We start from the raw sequence: 18,557 nt of genomic DNA, 5'->3' as shown, positions 1-18,557 counted from the left end.
TTCTTCCTCCAATATTTTGTCTGTATTTTCTTGATAACGTTATTCCACACATTTGGAAAATTGAAGTCAGTAATTCTGCAGTTTTATTCAGTTTTAACAAACTTAAGCAGATGTTCGTCATCTCAGTGCTACCTATAAAATCCACAGGTAACAGTTTGAGAAACCATGGTTCAAATTTATGCCTAGTGTCACCCCCACTGAAATCAATGCAGTTACCCCACAGATGAATGTGACACAATATTTTATGGAGAACCTGAGTCTACACAAAACCACCTGTGGAATAAAAGTCATAGAATCATGGAAATGGAGGACTGGAAAGGACTCGATAGGTCATCAAGTCCAGTCCCTGCACTGAGGCACGACTAAGTATTACCTAGACCATCCCTCCTAGTCCTCCTATTATCTTCTTTCATTTCTAATTGATCTTTAACCTAGTGCTTACCTCTTTAAAACACAACTATTCAAGATACATGATTTAGCATGTAATTCTGCAGCTCTGGGACTGATCTGAAAAACGTTATTGATGCTATAATTATTATTTATATTATGGTAGTACCTGGTCCAGATCGGGACCTCCTTGAACCAGGTGCTGTACAAGCACACAGGTAAACATGGTTTCTGCACTGAAGAAATCTGAAAGCTAAAGTTAATTTTTAAACATTGTTTTTCAAATTGTAAAATAAGCTAAAGCAGAATCGACAACAACCTCACGTCTTCAAGCTTTTCTAAAAAGATTAGGCCTGATTTGCAGGGAGGTTAGGCGTGCAATCACACATGCAAATGGAGCACACCCTAGCTGTGTGTGTATTTTGTAGACTCAATGGCCCAACTTTCCTGCCTTCTCGCAGGACCAAAAAATTTGAAACAAATCATCTCCACTACCAACTTCAGGTTCTCAAGCAACTGTAGTGGCTTCATGTACATTTGAGGATCCAGTTCAAAACTGCCCTTCTTGTTTTTAAAATCCATTGTGGATTTGCTCCAGCCTACCTCATGGACCTTGTAGCTCTCTAATTCCATCTCTACTCCATCAGTATGATTCCCTCTCTGTCCCTCCATAGTGTCTCAGCATTCTCTTCTGCTTCTCTTTCCCCATCAGAACCTTCTTTCCACCTTTCCCCTATTCTTTTCTTTTCACTCTCAACAGTCTCTTTCTTTGCAATTTACTGTGTATATGGAAAGATGCTGTACAGAACACAGTTTCATTGTGGTTTAGGTTTGGAAGAGATTGAATTCATTCAGCTCATATTCAGAGAAGACTTCCTCAGCGATAGCTATTTCGGTGGCAACCTGCATGGAAGAATAGTAACAGAAGAGTTACACTTTGGCGAAGGGGTGCACCGGAAAGCATTTCGAAGTAAAGTGATGCAAGGCCTAGTGCCTATATTCAGCCCCGGTCATCCCTGTGTTCTTAAAGTGCACACTGCTATTTCATATGGGACCAAAACCAAGGATGAACTTGTTCAGAAGAACTACAAACTGGCAATGCAGGTAAACTCCATTTTCCTCTGTAAACAAACATTGTGGGAAGAGCTGGCTTTGAAATTTAAATGTTTTCAGTAACGCTACATTGGCATTCCTGTTTGTAATATAGGAATGCTATGTTCAAAATACTGCAAGAGAGTACGCCAAGATATATGCAGCAGAAGCAGAATCTTTGGAAGGCTTTGGAGAAGTGCCAGAGTGAGTATATATATTATTCTGAGCTACACTGGCCATCTGGCTCCTGGAAAATATTGCTGGGGAAGAAAAAAACAGGCATGCTGAGAACATATGGGGTACCACTGCAGTCATATCTTAGATCATACTTGGTAATGATGAAATGGTAAGAATGATTCTTTCTTCCAATTATAGAGAAAAAGAGTAAAATCCAGTGAGTACCAGAGATTCAGAAGCAGAGGGCCTAATTCCGATCTCACTTATATAGGTTACTCTTTACATCAGTGTAAGTCAGTGCAAGTACACCAGTGTAAACCCAGTGGGAGATGAGAGTCAAACCCCAAAGCTCTCAATTAAAAATAAAACCTAGCAAAAAAACCCTAGCATTTCTGAAAGCTGGCACTAAGTCTCTTCTGTTTAGATGAGTCACCTGAGCCCATTTGTGCTTAAGCCACAAAGTTTAGCTCTGGTTCGGGACTCTTCCCAAGTTTGGGATGTTCATATCGAAGGATTGTCCCAGTGTAGAGAGAGGGTTTGTCTATGTGTGAAGATCAGATGAGTAGTTTTAGGACAGACCCATCGCTGCGCCTCAGGTTGGGAAGTGACACCTCGTGAATTTTGCAACAGATAACTCGGATCTTTTTCAAAGGATTTGCTGTTCATGTGTATGGCTACCATACATAGTCAGATGCCCTAAGGATGGTTGAAATTCCACCTGTCCATGACTCACCTCAAGGATAAATCTCACATGCCTGTGAGCAGCCTAAGTCTCCATCTCCTTCTAGATGACATAAGATATCTGCTTCAGCTGCATCTGAATCACTGAAAAAGATTAGAGTGGATGAGTTAACTATTTTCCCAGTAGTCTCTCTATATAGTGAAAGATGATTCCATTTGGAAACAGTGAAATAAAACATATCTAGATACTGACCCAAAGGGAGCTGAACAGTAAGCTAAGCCCTTGCTTTATCCAAAACAGCAGGTGGTGTTGGTATCCACACCACCTCTTTCCATCTTTACTAATTAGAATAACTTATATACATGCCATTCATGGTGGCAGCTATTTCATACAGCACCAGACGGAAAGAGGAAGGCTGGACTGCTTCCATTTGGTTATGCTGTATACAGTAGGCACGCTCAGCATGACTGTTTTTATTTTCTCCATAGATCTGAGATAAAAGCAGGCCGCGCTGCAGCACTGAGTGTTAGGGGGGAAAGCACAGCAAAGAAAGAGGTTCTCACACGAGTGTAAAGGGACCTACATGCCCGAGACGGCATTTAAGAGGATTTTTCGGTGGGACCTTTTAAAACCATGCAGTAAGGAAGGGCTGTAAGTCTTGTGGCGTTTACTGCAAGCTGCTGCGACGACGACATTGGTGCCTATAAAGAATTTTCCAAATGCGCTCTGTTGGCACCACACAAAATGCAGCCTCTGGAACGCTTTGCCAAAGCAACCTGTTCAGTACCACACGCTTTCCTTCAAAGCAAATATCGTTCCTGGCAGCACCCCTGTAAAGGGAATGAGAGGTTTTACCGAGCGAGAGAAAGAGCCTCCTCCTCCAGAACTGCAATCTTCACATCCTGGGCTGCTAGTGAGGACACCGTTGTATCAGTATAAAAGGGTACAGCTGTTCCCAAATGGCAAAGGGAATAACTGGACAGGTGTCAGGCCCCTTTATACCAGCATTCCTGCTCCACGCTAGGGCTTTTACCCGTTTACCTACATCGGTTAAAATAAAAATAAAAACCACACCCATAAACAAAATAGTTATACCAGTAAAAATTAAATGTAGACCAGGCTTGAAAGAGCAAAAAGGAAGAGTTCTCCAAGTGCGTGACCATCTGCCCTATCTCCAAGCCATCTCAGGCCTCTGTACCCCATCAGTTATATGGGCAACACTCCAATTCATTTCAATATGAACTGTGTGTACACAAATTATGCTGGGAATCAGGCCCCTTGAACACTGCCATTTCCAGAAGTACTGGACTGTCCTTGAGAGTTGTACTTCTGGGTGTGACCACCACCATTTTGGCAGTATTGCTTTAAGGGATGATGTTGGATGCAGGAAAGCATATGACTGGAGAGGACCACACTTCTCTGAGGTTTGCCATATCTTCCAGTAAAGCAGTGACTATTGCTCCATACTGGAGCACTCCTGTGTCACTCCAGTAGATATGTAAACAGAATCAGGCTCATTGTGAGGTTTCGGTGCACTTCTCAGAAGCCGAGATGCAGCAGCAATGAATTCTGGTTCATGTTGGCAGGTTCATGTTGGCAGTGAGACAAGTAGTTTCTAGAAGCCTCAACAGATTCAAGTATGTGCTAGCTGGACATGCAAAGCTCATCAGTTTCACTTTATGTTCAGTGTGTCTTTGAGAAGATCCCATAACTCAAAGCAAAACTGCCACAGTTTGTCTGGATTTGGACCGCAACCAGTTTCATACCTATTCCATCCCGAACTATAAGTGAACCCAGAGTCTGACAAAACCAGCCCACATTCATGGAAGGCTTTGCAAACTTTCTGGCAAAATTAGCCCAAGTTTTCAGTTTGGAAAACCAAGTGAGTTTTGCCTGGTTTTGAATTTCCAAGTGAAATTTCACCTGAAGTCAGCTGAGGAGTTCTGAACTAGACACAAACTTCACGGATTTTCAGCTCCAAGGCTTTGGCTTGAGCCAGTCTGTACCAAGAATCTAATAAGCCCTCTAAAAAGAAGTTCTTATATTTCCTTTTATTGTCTGGCAAAAGAGTTATTTTGGTCTGAATTTTCAAAAGTGTTAACTAACTTTGGATGCCTCTGGCTTTAGGTGCACAAATTGAGAAACCCAAGCCCTGCAGTGCATCAAAACTGATCACAGATAACATTGCCATGGAAGCCACTGGAAGATCAGCACCTTTAAAAATCAGGCCTTCTGTTGTCAAAAAGGCACCATTAAAACAATGGACCCAAAAATTAGTAGGCCTTCATTTTCAGAATGTACAAGGACAGTATTAGCAATTATGCTTTGAAAACTTAATGCAGAGGGGTTTAGATTTGACCCAGTAAATGAAACAGAACTTACATAATTTGTAGATCATTGCACAATAGAAGGATCCAATGCCTATCAAAATGTTTCCCACTATCAAACTTGACTCAGCCCTAGTATCTTTTCTATTGATTGTCTGAGACTGCATGTTCCTGGACAAAAAGTCTCTTTCTTACACTTTCCCTGACTGAAATCATTAAGGTTTATTGGGTTCGATTTCAGGATCATTCCTATTTTCCTTGTTCATCGTCCTGAGAATAATATCCCTTATGCAACCGTGGAAGAGGAACTGATTGGAGAATTTGTGAAGTATTCTGTCGTGGATGGCAAGGAAATAAATTTCATGAGAAAAGACTCAGAAGCTGGTCAGAAGTGTTGCACCTTCCAGCACTGGCTGTACGAGAAAACCAATGGAAATTTGCTGGTTACAGATTTTCAAGGTGAGAGTTCTGATCCTTGTGACAGAATGTGACAGTTCCTCCATGCTATCACCCTGACAGCCAATCACTCAGTCTCCCAGTGACTGGACAGTCTTTCATAGTACATCTGTGGAGTCAGAGGTAGTGAGCCTCCCTGCCTGGGCTGACAGATTTGGGGTGGGGGTTTGTGCTAGTACTCTAAAAATAGCTGCGTAATCTGCACTGAAGTTACAACTTGGGCAGCAACTCAGACTCTGAAGCTGAGGGATGGGGGCAATGCACTTGGAAGTGCTGTCTACACAGCTATTTTTAGAGTGCTAACACGAGTCTCACCAACCCACGTCTGTCGACCCAGGCTGGGAATTTCACGGCCAGAGGCTGTGTACGTTTGCCCTCAGCACAATTCTATTCTTTGCTGTTTTCAACATGCTAAACTAGCTGAGCATGGTCATGTAACGCCGACTGACCCCAGTCGGCGGCAGCCGGGATCAAAACTGGGAGCTCTTGCATTTAACACATGATCCTCTACTGCATGAGCTAAAAGACGCATATCTCTTAGCCAAGGCTGTAGCAGGCTCATCAATCTCTAGCTCAGAGGTGGGCAAACTAGGGCCCGTAGGCCACACCCGGCCCGCGAGACTCTCCTGCCCGGCCCCTGAGCTCCTGGCCCGGGAGGCTCGCCCCCGACCCCTCCCCTGCTGTCCCCTTCCCCCACAGCCTCTGCTCACTGCGCCGCCTGCTCAGTGCTCTGGGGGGCAGGGCTGTGAGCTCCTGGGGCAGCACAGCTGCAGAGCCCAGCCTGACCCCGTGCTCTGTGCTGCGCGGTGCATGGCTGGCTCCAGCCAGACGGCGCAGCTGCCTGTCCTGGTGCAGCCGCGCCACCAGCCACCAGTGCTCCAGGCAATGCGGTAAGGGGGCAGGGAACAAGGGAGTTTGGATAGAGGGCAGGGGAATTCGGGGGGTGGTCAGGGGCCAGAGGTGTGGATAGGGGTCAGGGAAGTCAGAGGGCGGGAAACAGGGGTTGAATGGAGGCAGGGGTCCCGGGGTGGGGCAGTCAGGAAGGAGAGGAGGGGTTGGATGGGGCAGCGGGGAGCAGTCAGGGACAGGGGTTCCGGGGGCAGTCAGGGAGCAGGGAGAAGGGGGGGGTTGCATGGGGCAGGGGTCCCGGGGAGGCAGTCAGGAAGGAGAGGGGTTGGATGGGACGGCGGGTGGCAGTTAGGTATGGGAGGTCTGGGGGGGGTCAGAGAGAAGAGGTGGTTGGATGGGGTAGGGGTCCCGGGGAAGGGGGGGTGTCAGGAATGAGAGGAGGGGTTGGATGGGGCGGCAGGGGGGTCCAGGGGCGGTCAGGAGACAGAGAGCGGGGAGGGGGGATGTGGATGGGGCAGGGGTCCTGGGGGGCTGGCAGGGGGCGAGAAGCAGGGGGGGTCGAATAGGGGGCAGGGGCACAGCCTCCCCTAACAGGCCCTCCATACAATTTTGGAAACCCCATGCAGCCCTCAGGCCAAAAAGTTTGCCTGCCCCTGCTCTGGCTGGTCTAGCCACCCCAAAAAAGGACAGAGTGTCACACCAAGCATGCATGGGTTACTCTCACTCACTAACCTTATCACATAAAACTACTTCTCCTGGATGAGGACCAGAGAGATTCCTGTTGAACAGATCATGTGCAGTGTCCTGGTCGCACATCTGCTAGCGCACATACTGTCTCTCTCTTGAGTGCCTTTTTAATTCCTTTTGTAGCTCTAGTATTTAATTCTTGACCTTTCATCCCCACATTCAGAATCCTTCCCACACCATCAGACATCACTTGCAGTACCCACAAGGCTCCGCCATCCCTGTCTATCGTGCTGTTTGACAGAATGGCTCTCCTGTTGTGTTTCTATAACTCAGCTCTTTTACAAGGATAGGTTGTTGGCCTATTGCTCAGCCAGCGGGCTTCTTTTTGTCTGGTCCTTACCCTTTGACCTCTCTGTTGGATAGTCCGAACGGAAGTTAAAACTCCTGCCGTCACAGCCTCTCAGGGTCATTGGAACATACAACCACTCCATGGCATCAAGCATAGTCCCCTGTAAAGAACAGTATTATTACTAGGCATTATAACCCAGACTAGGAGTTGCAGGTGTTCCACACCTCTGAATACTAGGCCACATGTTTAGGTGTCTAAATATGGATTTAAATCCCAGTCTTCAGGCACCAAAGTTGGAACATTTTGTCTTGAGCCTTTATTTTAGAAACACAACGTAAGTAGTGTGAGCCAGTGTGCCTGGAGCAGCCCTCACTTAAAATGCCAAGGTCAGGGCAGGCTGCAAAAGGGAGAGCAGATACCCACAAAACTGGTGGTTAACACTGAAGTTAAACTCACTAACCAGTCACAAACTGTGCTTCTGATCCACCACACTGGTTATCAAGAAGCTGAAAAAAGAGATCACATAGTCCCCTTTATTACATTCCAGTTCTCTGGCTCCCAATCAGCTCATAGGTCCAGTACAGTGAGAAGTTATTTAAAAACTTTGCTCACTATACAAAAGGTTCTTCAGACCCCAAAAGGCCAGCCACATTACCAGGTCAGTATTAGTTTGGATCTTACCCAAAATACCACACTACCAGCTAATCCTTTAGCATCTAAAAGTAAACGTTTATTATAAAATAAAGAAAGAATAAGAAGAGAGTTGTTAAATGATAAAGCACCCAGATATATACGGAGGCTTCGACATCCATATATCAGGTTCTTAGCAGTACTGGTGAATTTGCCGGCTTGAAAGTCCCTCTGGAATACATCCACAGCATGGATGGGTCGTTCAGAGCTTCAGTTTGTAGAAAAGTTACTCCAGAGGTAAGAAGCAGGAATGAAGACAAAATAGAGATGATGCAGCTGCCTTTTATATTCTTTGGCCATGCAGCTTGTATTTCCTTTGTACCAAACACAAGCTTCACAGCCCATGGCATGGAAAAGCCTTAGAGTTCTGTCTATAGGCATGCCCCTACATGCCCTGCTGACTCATCAGGTGTATTCTCTGGTTCCTTTCAATGGGTTCATTGTACAGTTGATGACTCTCGATGGGCCATTGCCATCAGCACTGCCTAGCCTGTTCAATCTGTTTGGGGGTGTCACCCAGATGCACAGCACAAGTTTGGAAATGCAGATATACCCTACATATCTATAACTCACAATACAAAGGTGATACAAACATATAAGCAAGATTATCATACTTGGCAAATCATAACATTTTCACAGATACCTTACACGGCATATCTAGCCCGATTCATTTCAATTTTAGAACATTGGTATTAATAATAATAATAATATAAAGTGTGTCACAAGTCCATACAGCATCTCAAGTGGCATGTCAGTAACAGCTCAAAGGCTTTAGCTGCCTGAGGTCATGTCTACACTAGCGAGCTTACAGCAGCACAGCTGTACCACTGCAGCAGCGCCACTGTAAGATCACGCGTGTAGCTGCTCTATGCTGATGGTAGAGAGCTCTCCCGTTGACCTAATAAAATTACCCCAATGAGTGGTGGTAGCTATGTTGGTGGGAGAACCTCTCCTGCCAACATAATGCTGTACACATGAGTACTTGTGCCAGAGAAACTTATGTCTCTCAGGAGGGTATTTTTTTCACACCCCTGGGTGCCATAAGTGGTAGTCTAGACGCAGCCTTCAAGCCTGACCCATGCCCACTTAAGTCAAAAGGAGCTTTGCTATGGGTGCAAGAGAAGGAATTTAGAGCATGAGAAACCCTTTGATCACACAGAACCCATCCGTTCAGTTGGCTGTACATTGTCTTACAGCAGGAGGACAAAAGGGGCAATCTGTCCCATACAGATATTAATGATGGTATTAGTAACCATGGGGTGAAATAGCATGAAGCCTATTGCACCACTTAAACATTAATATAGGGATAAAAGTCAGATTTAAATGGTGTAGTCTTTGGGCTGGTCGTCTGCATGAGGAGGAATTTCACCTTCAATAATTTGTCCTAGGCTACAGACCAAGGGCTACTTTCAGCTCTCAGTTACGCTGATGTCAGTGGGACTGGCAGAGTGTAACACACAGCAGGATCTGACTCCCCCAAAACAGTCTATGTTTTGACAAGTGAGTTCTGAATGGCCCGATGATGTTTTTCGATGACTGTGCTCTCAACAAGCTAAAACCGTTTCCTTGTCCTAGTTGGAGCTTTAAATTGGGTCTCTTGGAGTGGAGCTTGTTCTCTGGAGCCCTAGGCAGCACTTCGCCTTACTCCACCAACTGTTCAGCTTGTGTTTTACTTTCTCCAGCCCGTTCTGGACATATAGTTCTCTCATCTGAGTCTAACTGTGTTGTTCCTGACCTGCTCCCCCTGCTGTGCTAAGCATGCTGCCCTTGCAATGCTCCTGGTCCTTTCTGGCCTTGGTAGTGAGAGCCTGGATTCAGGAATCACACCTGAACCTCTTATGCAACCCAGGAAATCCCATGGCTCCAGCTTCCAATGAGCTTGTTTGTACAATGCCTCGCACAATGGGGCCCTGGTTCATGACTCCTACACTCTACTGAAGTACAAATAAAGAACATCGTTCATGGGAATTAGCTAATTAGATGATACCCTGTCAGTATAAAAATATCTGTAAATTACTGTTATCAAAAACTTATTGTAATAGTCTTTTTTCCCTGAAATAACAATTCAAACTAGCATTATGCCAGAGGAACCACAGTCAAATTATTATATAGGGACATAGGATTTTCTAAAGTATATTCTTTTTGTCTAATTGAAGCACTGAGACCCACCTGGTAATTAAAAAAAAATCAATACTAATTACAAGTGCCTTTGGCAAAGTGACTAGAGAACAATACAAATATGTGGGGAGGACAATTGCAACAATACACCGCCTTTTGATAGGGCATCTCACATGGGAGAGAATAAAAGCTGTGCAGGGAGGTTTCTGATATTTTCTTTTCTACTCCCTAACACAGGCCCTGTGAGCTCTGGTGTGGTATTGGCTTTCTGTGTGTTATCCACACTCACAGGAAAGAAATGGATTAGCTGCTTGCTGTGGCAAGTGCTTTAAAAAGGTTCATTAGCATCCAATCCGGGGGAGGGGAGGTTTTTGCATGGCTTGTGTCTCTGTAAATAACCAGCTTGGAAAGAAAAGAAAAAAAGTCTCACACTCTTACTAGGAGATTTAATTTTATTACAAATGCACGTTAGTAAATCAGAACATTCACCACAAGGCTGACTAATGCCTGCTTTTCACCCCACCACTCTGGGATTTATGAACTGCTTTGTGAATTAAAAGACTCTAAAAACAGCACCTTGTGCCCTCACTTTGCCTTGCATTTAACCATCTAACATCTATTAAAACCAACGGAAAAATTCACACCCAGGCTCCTGATCGCGTCTGAAGGAATGCCCTCCTCCTATCTAGAGAACGCTGCCATGACACCATTATGTGCCTCGCTCATCCGCATTGTGCAAATATTTGGCGTTTTAAAAAGTACAGTGTATTTGTTCACTAAGTTGTTGAGGGAATAAATAGAGCAACTGTCCTGGCTGGGGTTCTGCAAGGAAACGTGGAATCTTTCACCCCTTACCCTTTCAAATGAGAAGGCTGAAACTCCTCCTCCCCCCCCCCCAAACAAATGCAAATGAATTAACAGGGAAAAGTCTATAGGGCAAATTCCTCCTGGCCTTATGAGTATGAGGCATGCTAGAGTCAGGAAGCAGAGCAGCTGACTTAGTATCTGAGCCTGCGGGTTATATGCTCTGTATTGATTCTTACAACTGCTGCTCCAAAAAAGGAGCACGGTGTATCTGCTGCTGACAGCAGCATCCTCACAAAGGGGGACCACTCGGACCCTGTCCATGCCCCAAACCTGCTGACCACATCCCCTTGGAATGGCTTGGCTGTGACTGTTGCAGGGCACACTAGCTTTTGTTTCCTGCGGTGCACTTGAGGAAGTGCTAGATCTGTATCCTACCCTACACCTGCACACCTGCTCTGAGGGAGAAGGAGGCTCCCTGCATCATCATCTTTCCACAGCACAAGCTCACAACACAGGGCAGGGATTTCCCCACAATGGCTAGTAAACCAAAAGTGGGGTAAAAGTGGGAAGCATAAGAGCTTTTTGGAAACACCGAGTGAAGAGTTTAATTTAGTGCCTATTGGTCACCCAAAAAACTAAACGGAGAGCAAAGACTGTTGGGCCATGGTGCTGATATGCAAAGTGGTTTCCACATTGGAATACACTGTACCCCACCCCAGCTTGCAAACATCCAAATCCCAAAACTTAGGAACAATAAATGACCTTTATGCATCTCTTTGCAGATGATAAATGTTCTGATGCTGGATTCAGATGTTCCTTTAAGATGTCACAGTTGAAGTGAGGCTCCTCAGTTACCCTCCAGCATCGGAAACATTCCAGAGCCTTAGAGCTCCATTTATCACTCTGTTTGTAAATCACTGGAATGCTCCTGACTGCTGCTAGTGTTGTGAATCACACAGAGCAAAAACCCTACGTTTGAGGGGAGAATGTTAAAATATTGCCACTACACAGAGATGACTGAAACAAACTATAATCAATAAAGAATACCTAGCTGCATCTATAAGGCTATAAATCTGAAGACACTCCTAGAAAGCCTGGTATAATGCAAGCTCCCTGTTTTGTTTTGGTTTTGTAGGTGTAGGAATGAAGTTAACTGACGTTGGCATAGCAACATTGGCCAAAGGGTGAGTGAAAGACATATTTCTTAATGAAATATATTTGCATTGTGCTTCAAACTCCTCACAGTGTAAACCTGATGGGGGTGGGTGCATTGGAGATTTATTTCTCACCATAACTTTAGGGGGAAAAACAATCCCAATGCAATTTCTGTTAACCTCCTCACATTCATAAAATATTAATGGGAACCTTCCTATCAAGAAAACACATTTGTTTTCCTCTTTGAAGAAAAGCGAACAAACTGGAGGTTTTGCTTTGCAGAATTTCTTCATAAACACTTTATCTTGGAACAAATAAGATATCATTGGTGTTCCTTGTAAAATAACAAATAATCACCAAGATTTTCTTTTCTATTTGTTTTTTTTTTATCTCCCATGCAATACAAATCAATAGAACAGTCGATATTTAATGCTTCAGTTCCTATCTTATCCACAATGCAAAATTATTTGAAAAATCCGGGAGATGTGATGATTCAGGGGATGGGTAGTGGAATACAGGCCTACATTTTCAAAAGTGATTTTGTGTACCCATTTTGAGATACTTTATAAGGGCTTGATTTTCAGAAGTGGTGAAGAATCACCTTCTGAAGATCAGGCCCGTTAAGGCACCTCAGTTTGAGCACCTAAAAAATGAGGCATCCAAAAATCACTTGTTCTTTTTGAAATGTTTGGCAGCCCCAGTCTATCCTGTCTAGGTTGCTTGTTCAAGGCCAGCCCAGCCCAGAAGTGACTGAGAGTTGTTACTGTCTGATGGCTATTGAATAACTGTTATGAAACACACAATGTCCCAGGAATGGGATGCATCCATATCACAACTCGCACTTGCTGGCAGCGACCATGGATTGATGGATATTGCAACAAGGTGGTCTGCCTCATTAAGTGCCAGGGGCCTGGGGCCAGCAAGCCCTGTTCAGTGATCAGACCCAGCTGGGAAGGGAGCAAGTGATTGTGGGAGCAAGTGGGAAGGGAGCAAGTGAAAGTCAGCAAGTGGTTCAGCGGAGAGGAGCTGCAGATGAGAGATGGGATCCTGCAGTAGACCTTGATGCAGCAGGAGTGAAGGAAAGGGCACGTTCTCCTTTCAGCACTCCTTTCAAAGGGGCCGGGGGAAGCCTCTGGGAGCTGTATCGTGTGGGGGACAGAAGAACTTCCTTCTGTTTTGACATTTTTCCTAAGTTTCATGTTGAAGAATAAAATGGTTTGCTGGAAGAGATTTGAGCATGGCAGAGAGTGCTAGGCTCAGCAGAAAGGTCAGAAGCCTACAGATACTGTCATTATTAGTTATGTGATACTAAAACTAAACATCCCTCCTACTTCCGGAAAACAGTGGCACCTTGTCTTATATATAATTACCCCTCTTCTCAAATTTCAGACTCGGTGTGTTAGTTATTCCTCCCACGACACACTCAGATGCCTCTTGTTTTCTCAGGCTTTACTGGGTGCTCTTGCGAGCCATGCAAGGCAGGTGAGGGAGGGAGAATGTCCAATGCAACTATATCTAGTCTCATAACTTGATGCACAAAGGAAACTCATTTAACGATTTGCTGGCATTTATTTAATTGCAAATTGTAGCCCCCTGCTTTGCAAAAACAAAAACCTCTTGGAGCTGTCAAACACAGTACAAGGCATTTAAAAGCAACCTGTCTATAAGTGGCTCTGCAATTATTTTAGACCTTCTTAAGAGACAAATATATAGAATTCCACATCAGAAATGAAAAGCTTAGCCCATTTATGTTATAATTCTTTTCCACTTCTCCCAAAGTACTACTAATTTTTAATCTGCTATAAAATAATAGCTAAAAGCACAAGTCCCTTTAATCCCTCTGTGAGGATAACTCATGTCAGGGAGTGGGAACTCTGGGTGAAATCTTGGCCCCATTGAATACAGTGGGAGTTTTGCCATTGATTTCAATAAGACCAGGATTTCACCCACTGGTTTTTATGAAGTCTTCTAGAAGGCATGGAGCAGGTTTGCTCCCCTGGGACCGTAAGTGGTCACTCTTACCACCCTAGTACCCCTTGGTGCTAAGTCATGGTGTTGCAGGGGACTTCGCCTCTAGCGAAGTGCCCCCTACTGCCCACTTCCTTAGCCCCACAATGGCCTGTCTCTTTCAAAGACTTTTAAATTCAGTCCCTTTCCAGGGTAACAAAAGTTCCAACTGTCAATCTCAGTAAATCCAGATGAATAATTCTTCTGCCCCCTTAGGCTACACTGACATTCTTGGCTTCTTAACTCCTATCCCTGGGCCCTGCAGAGCCTCTCTGTCGCTGTTCCCTCCCAGCAGGTTTCCCCCCATTGTGGTCCCCTCCCCAGGAACTCTCACAACTTCCCTCAGAGATCTCTCTGGTCATTAGAGGCCCTACATCAGGGCCCCTCCACAAGATCCTAACCTGCTGCCTGTGGGTCTCTTCCAGCCTCACTTTCTCAGGCCCTTCCCACCCTCCTCTCTCCTGGGAGTCCTCCCCAGACTGAGTTCACAGCTCTGTTTAAGTAGTCCTCTCTCTGCTCCCTGGCATCTGAGGTGAGTCATTAAATTGGTTAGTCTCTAAGGTGCCACAAGTCCTCCTTTTCTTTTTGCGAATACAGACTAACACGGCTGTTACTCTGAAACCTGTCATTATATAATTAAGTCTCCCTCAGCCTCAGCTGGGGAAAGCTGTCTGGTCACAGGCAAGGCTGAGCCTGGGTTGCCTTAAGGGGCCAGCCAGCCTGTGACAGTGGCTGAAGAGCATTCCAGAGGTGCAGGACCTTGCTTTCTGTCCTCGCTAGAGTATGTCATGGAGCACAGAAGCAGTCGTACCAGGTCAGACCCCTGGTCCATCGAATCCGGTCTCCCGTCTCAGACATTGGCAGATACCAGATGCTTCACAGGAAAAAGTAAAAGCCACATAATGGAAAACATAGGCAACTATCCCAGACAGTTAGTTGCTGACTCCTCTCTGGAAGCTTGGGTGCCGTTATCCCTCATACACATTTACACTAGAAAATATGACTGAGTGATATTATTATTATTCACATAAATGTCTAACCTTTATTTAAAATCTGCTAAGCCCTTCACCACAATATCTTGCAGAAGTGAGATCCACAGATTAACCATACATGGGGAAATCACAAAATTCCTTTTATCAGTTTTTAAATGTCATTTATCTGCTGAGATGTTTAGTAATTCCAACCATGCCAACAATAACTGCTGTGAAATTTTGCACCAGAGAGAGAGAGAGAGAGAGGAACACTCTTTCCAATATTATTTTAACAAGCTTGTTGTTTCCTCAACTAATGCATGCTATTCTTTTCTCTAGCTTTGTTGTATGTGTTGTCACAGTTCTGTTCCCTTGCATCTTTCTTGGGTAGATGCTTGTGACAACCACTTTACATTATATTCTTTCTCGAGAAATCTGTACAAAAAACAGAACTGATCACAGCAATATGTACAAAGAGAAATATCTTTATTGGCTATGTGATTCTTTATATGCCAGAGACACAGAAAAAAACAAAGCTTCCCCTTCCTTCCCCCACCACCACCCTTTGTACTATCCTAGCATATTCTAGGAAAACCCTTCACATTTCTAGCCTGGCACTTTTTCAAAATTTAAATTGATTTTTTTTTCATTGGCTCCAGAGTGAAATCATTTGAATTAGTCATCATCATCCAGCTAGCAAATAAAGAAATCATAAAAGTTTTAATTATGTTATGCTGTGCTCTGGAACTTGATGATTTATAGAAAGGCTTTAATGAATGTTATTATACAACATACTATGGGAAATTATGCAGATGAAAACCCATCTGAGACAAAGAGACAGGAAGATGAGGTCAGACAAAGACTGTACAGTGAAATCTGAACTAAGGATCACCCCAAATAGACACTCTTTGTCTTAAGCAATTTAAATGTCTAGTGTCCTTTTGTTTGACTCATGTTATTTCTATAAGGCAACAGATTTTTTGCTGGTCCTGTATTTTCCCCACATTGTTCATCATTTACCCAGAAGGATGCCTTTGAGTTAATTTTTGCCAGACTGATTTTAAAACATGTTCGGATGGACAGGGGAAAACAAATAAATAGGTAGAATTCATCCACATCACAGCTTAGTATTGTAAACAAACAAATGAGATAGTAAATCTAGTATGTCTGTGAACGCATACAGTGTCATACTGGCTTATAATTCTGATAATGATTCTAATATTTTTGACTCTGTGAGACAGAGATGAAATGAAATGAAACTAATGTATCAGTTTTCAGAGTAGCAGCCATGTTAGTCTGTATTCGCAAAAAGAAAAGGAGTACTTGTGGCACCTTAGAGACTAACAAATTTATTTACTCCTTTTCTTTTAACGTATCAGTGTGATAGCCGACATAAATTCTGTTATCGGCTTAGCTGCCTTTGCAGAGGAGATGAACTCATTGATCGAATAGGTGTCATATCTAATTCCTTTGAGCCTATATTGAACTTGGGGAAATTTTACCAGAATTATGGCTGAATGGAGACTATTCATAGAGTTTCTCTTCAATTCAGCAAGTAAATAAAAAGCTAAATTCACTCTGACAACACTATGACAATGATTAGCAAAGAAATAAAACCTACACTATACTGCTTATATAATTAAGTTGAAAAATACTATAATGTCATGCTGTAAACTGTTATTGATTAATTTAGAAAAGCTGATATGGCAAACATCAGGAATTATTTATGTTCATTTAATTTCCCCTAATATTACTTTTAAAACAAGCATACAATACACCTAGCAAGAGACAGCCCCGATTAATATTCTGCGTAACATTTCTAGCATTGCCCAGTGCCATTAATTTTTTTATAAGCCAGAGATTCCAAGCAGTTAGAGTCTGAACCACAATGAATTGCACTGTCCAGAATTTATTTCTTTGTCTGCTCTCCGCGGTATCTCCCCCGCTTTGGTAGTGGTTATGAAGAGACTAGATGCTTACAACATTTAAACACATTTCTGATTGGTAATTGCTTTGCGTACCTTACCTGCCTGTTTTATCAGTGGAGTAAAAAGGCACAAAAGCACAAATTTATTAAATTGAAGTGTAATAGAAATGGCTGCAATAAATTGTCTACCACTAGAGGGCAAAGTTTTACTGGAAATGAAAAAAACAAGCCTTGAAACATTTATCATTTAATTATTGGGGAGCACCGAAGTCAGCAACTTAACCCATGTAAATACGCTATTGGCTCAATTCTTTCTTAGATTTAAAACAAAAAAAAGTAAAATACAATGATCTGATTTCTAGCAGCTTGGTGACAACTACCAAAATTTTAAGATTAGATGCTAAGTACCAAGGAGTAGCCAGTGTTTGTAAAAAACACAAAGGAAATGAGATCACGATATGCTTTTGTACACCGATAGCCATTGGGATTAAAAAAGGCTCCGGCTGCCAAATGTGGAATCTAAAAATTCCTGCACGTTTTCAAGCATGGAGAGCTTTGGGGTAGCCTACTGTGGAGAGGGAAGGCACTGCAATGTTTGAATCTGGATCCAAATCCCAACTCCTCTAAATTTCAGGAGTTTTGGTTTGGGCTTCTCCCTAAACATGAGGGGATTTTGTCATAAACTGCATTCATCAGTGATCCAACTAGTTAATTAATAACACATGGTATGTTAAATAACAGATTAAACATTCTTTCAGGAGCTTGGAAAGGTCACTGAGTGCTCTTGAGCACAATACATATGAAAGCAAAATAAGGACATTTCCAATTTAGAAGCCATTCGCTGACACAAACCTCCTCCCCCATTATGTGTACCCACAAGCTATAATAGCAGCAGAATGTTTGAATTAACCTCACTAGTCCTTCCAAGCTGCAGCTAGACTATAGTCATTAAGACTTTGCAGAACAAATGATAAATTCTAGATGTGTAAGTGACGGAAGCACTGAGTTACAAACTGCAAAAATTGGATCTGGATTTTTGAATACCGCAAAGGCTGGGGGTGCTCAGAGGCAAGGATTTAATTCTCACATGCTGTGGTGAAGAGTGTGGTGTAAAAGGATAAATAGGTAGCTTTTGATGACCCATTGTAAAGATAGGGGCCATTCACAAAATTCAGATCCAGCCCAAGATTTTGAAGCCTCTCAACCTCCAAAATGTGGTGGTGTTTGCCTCAGAGGGGCATGGTTGATTTTGTCCTATCTCTAGTTACAAAACCAAACAAAAGCCAATTATGACTGAAAAAGGGAAATGGGTGCAATTTGATTTGTGAATAAAGCTGGTGGAATAGTATTAATCACCTTTTTAAACTCTACAAAATGTTGGCCTTGTTTTTCATTCCTGAGCAACTGAAGGCCCAGTCCTGTTCGCTGAGAATGTATTCAGTATGTGCTGAATATTTCAGCTGAATAACTCTGAGACTGTGGCTTGTTTGTGAAGTTTTCACAAATTATTCACTTCAAACATCTGCTCTTTGTGGCATGTAATTGATTATATTCTTTTTTTTTTTTTTTTGGTCCCTGATCGGATGATCAGCTCTTTAAAAGGAACAACATAGTGAGTGACAGAAACAAAATATGAATAGGAAAATAGTCTGAATTCATTAATCTGGATTTTCTTTTGAACTTGTTCGCCCATTAGCCAGAGACTAATTAACTATAGCCAACCGTCACAGAACTGGACACTCATCTGCAGTCTCTGAGTTTCTGGGTGCTCAATTTGAGACACGTTGGGCCTAATTTTAATGAGTGCTGAGCATCCAGAACTCCAGTTGACCTCAGTGGAAGCTCTGAGAGCTCAGCACCTATGAAAATCAGGCCC

General features: G+C 43.3%; 1 protein-coding gene across 1 annotated transcript in view; it reads left to right on the top strand.

Annotated features, from left to right (window-relative positions):
* ALPK2 (alpha kinase 2) overlaps positions 1–18,557 on the top strand; it is a gene marked incomplete at its 5' end in the record, with an annotated part of 68,339 nt that overhangs the window by 44,180 nt on the left and 5,602 nt on the right. The window contains 4 exon segments of the mRNA XM_084629621.1: positions 1,217–1,491; positions 1,595–1,683; positions 4,907–5,124; positions 11,757–11,805. Of these exon segments, the coding sequence (XP_084485747.1) occupies positions 1,217–1,491; positions 1,595–1,683; positions 4,907–5,124; positions 11,757–11,805 (631 nt within the window).

This window comes from Lepidochelys olivacea (assembly GCF_965140295.1).
Source record: "Lepidochelys olivacea isolate rLepOli2 genome assembly, chromosome: 5".
NCBI classification, from domain to species: Eukaryota; Metazoa; Chordata; order Testudines; family Cheloniidae; genus Lepidochelys; species Lepidochelys olivacea.
Note: the sequence above shows the minus strand (reverse complement) of the source record. Positions and strands in the feature narration are given on the sequence as shown.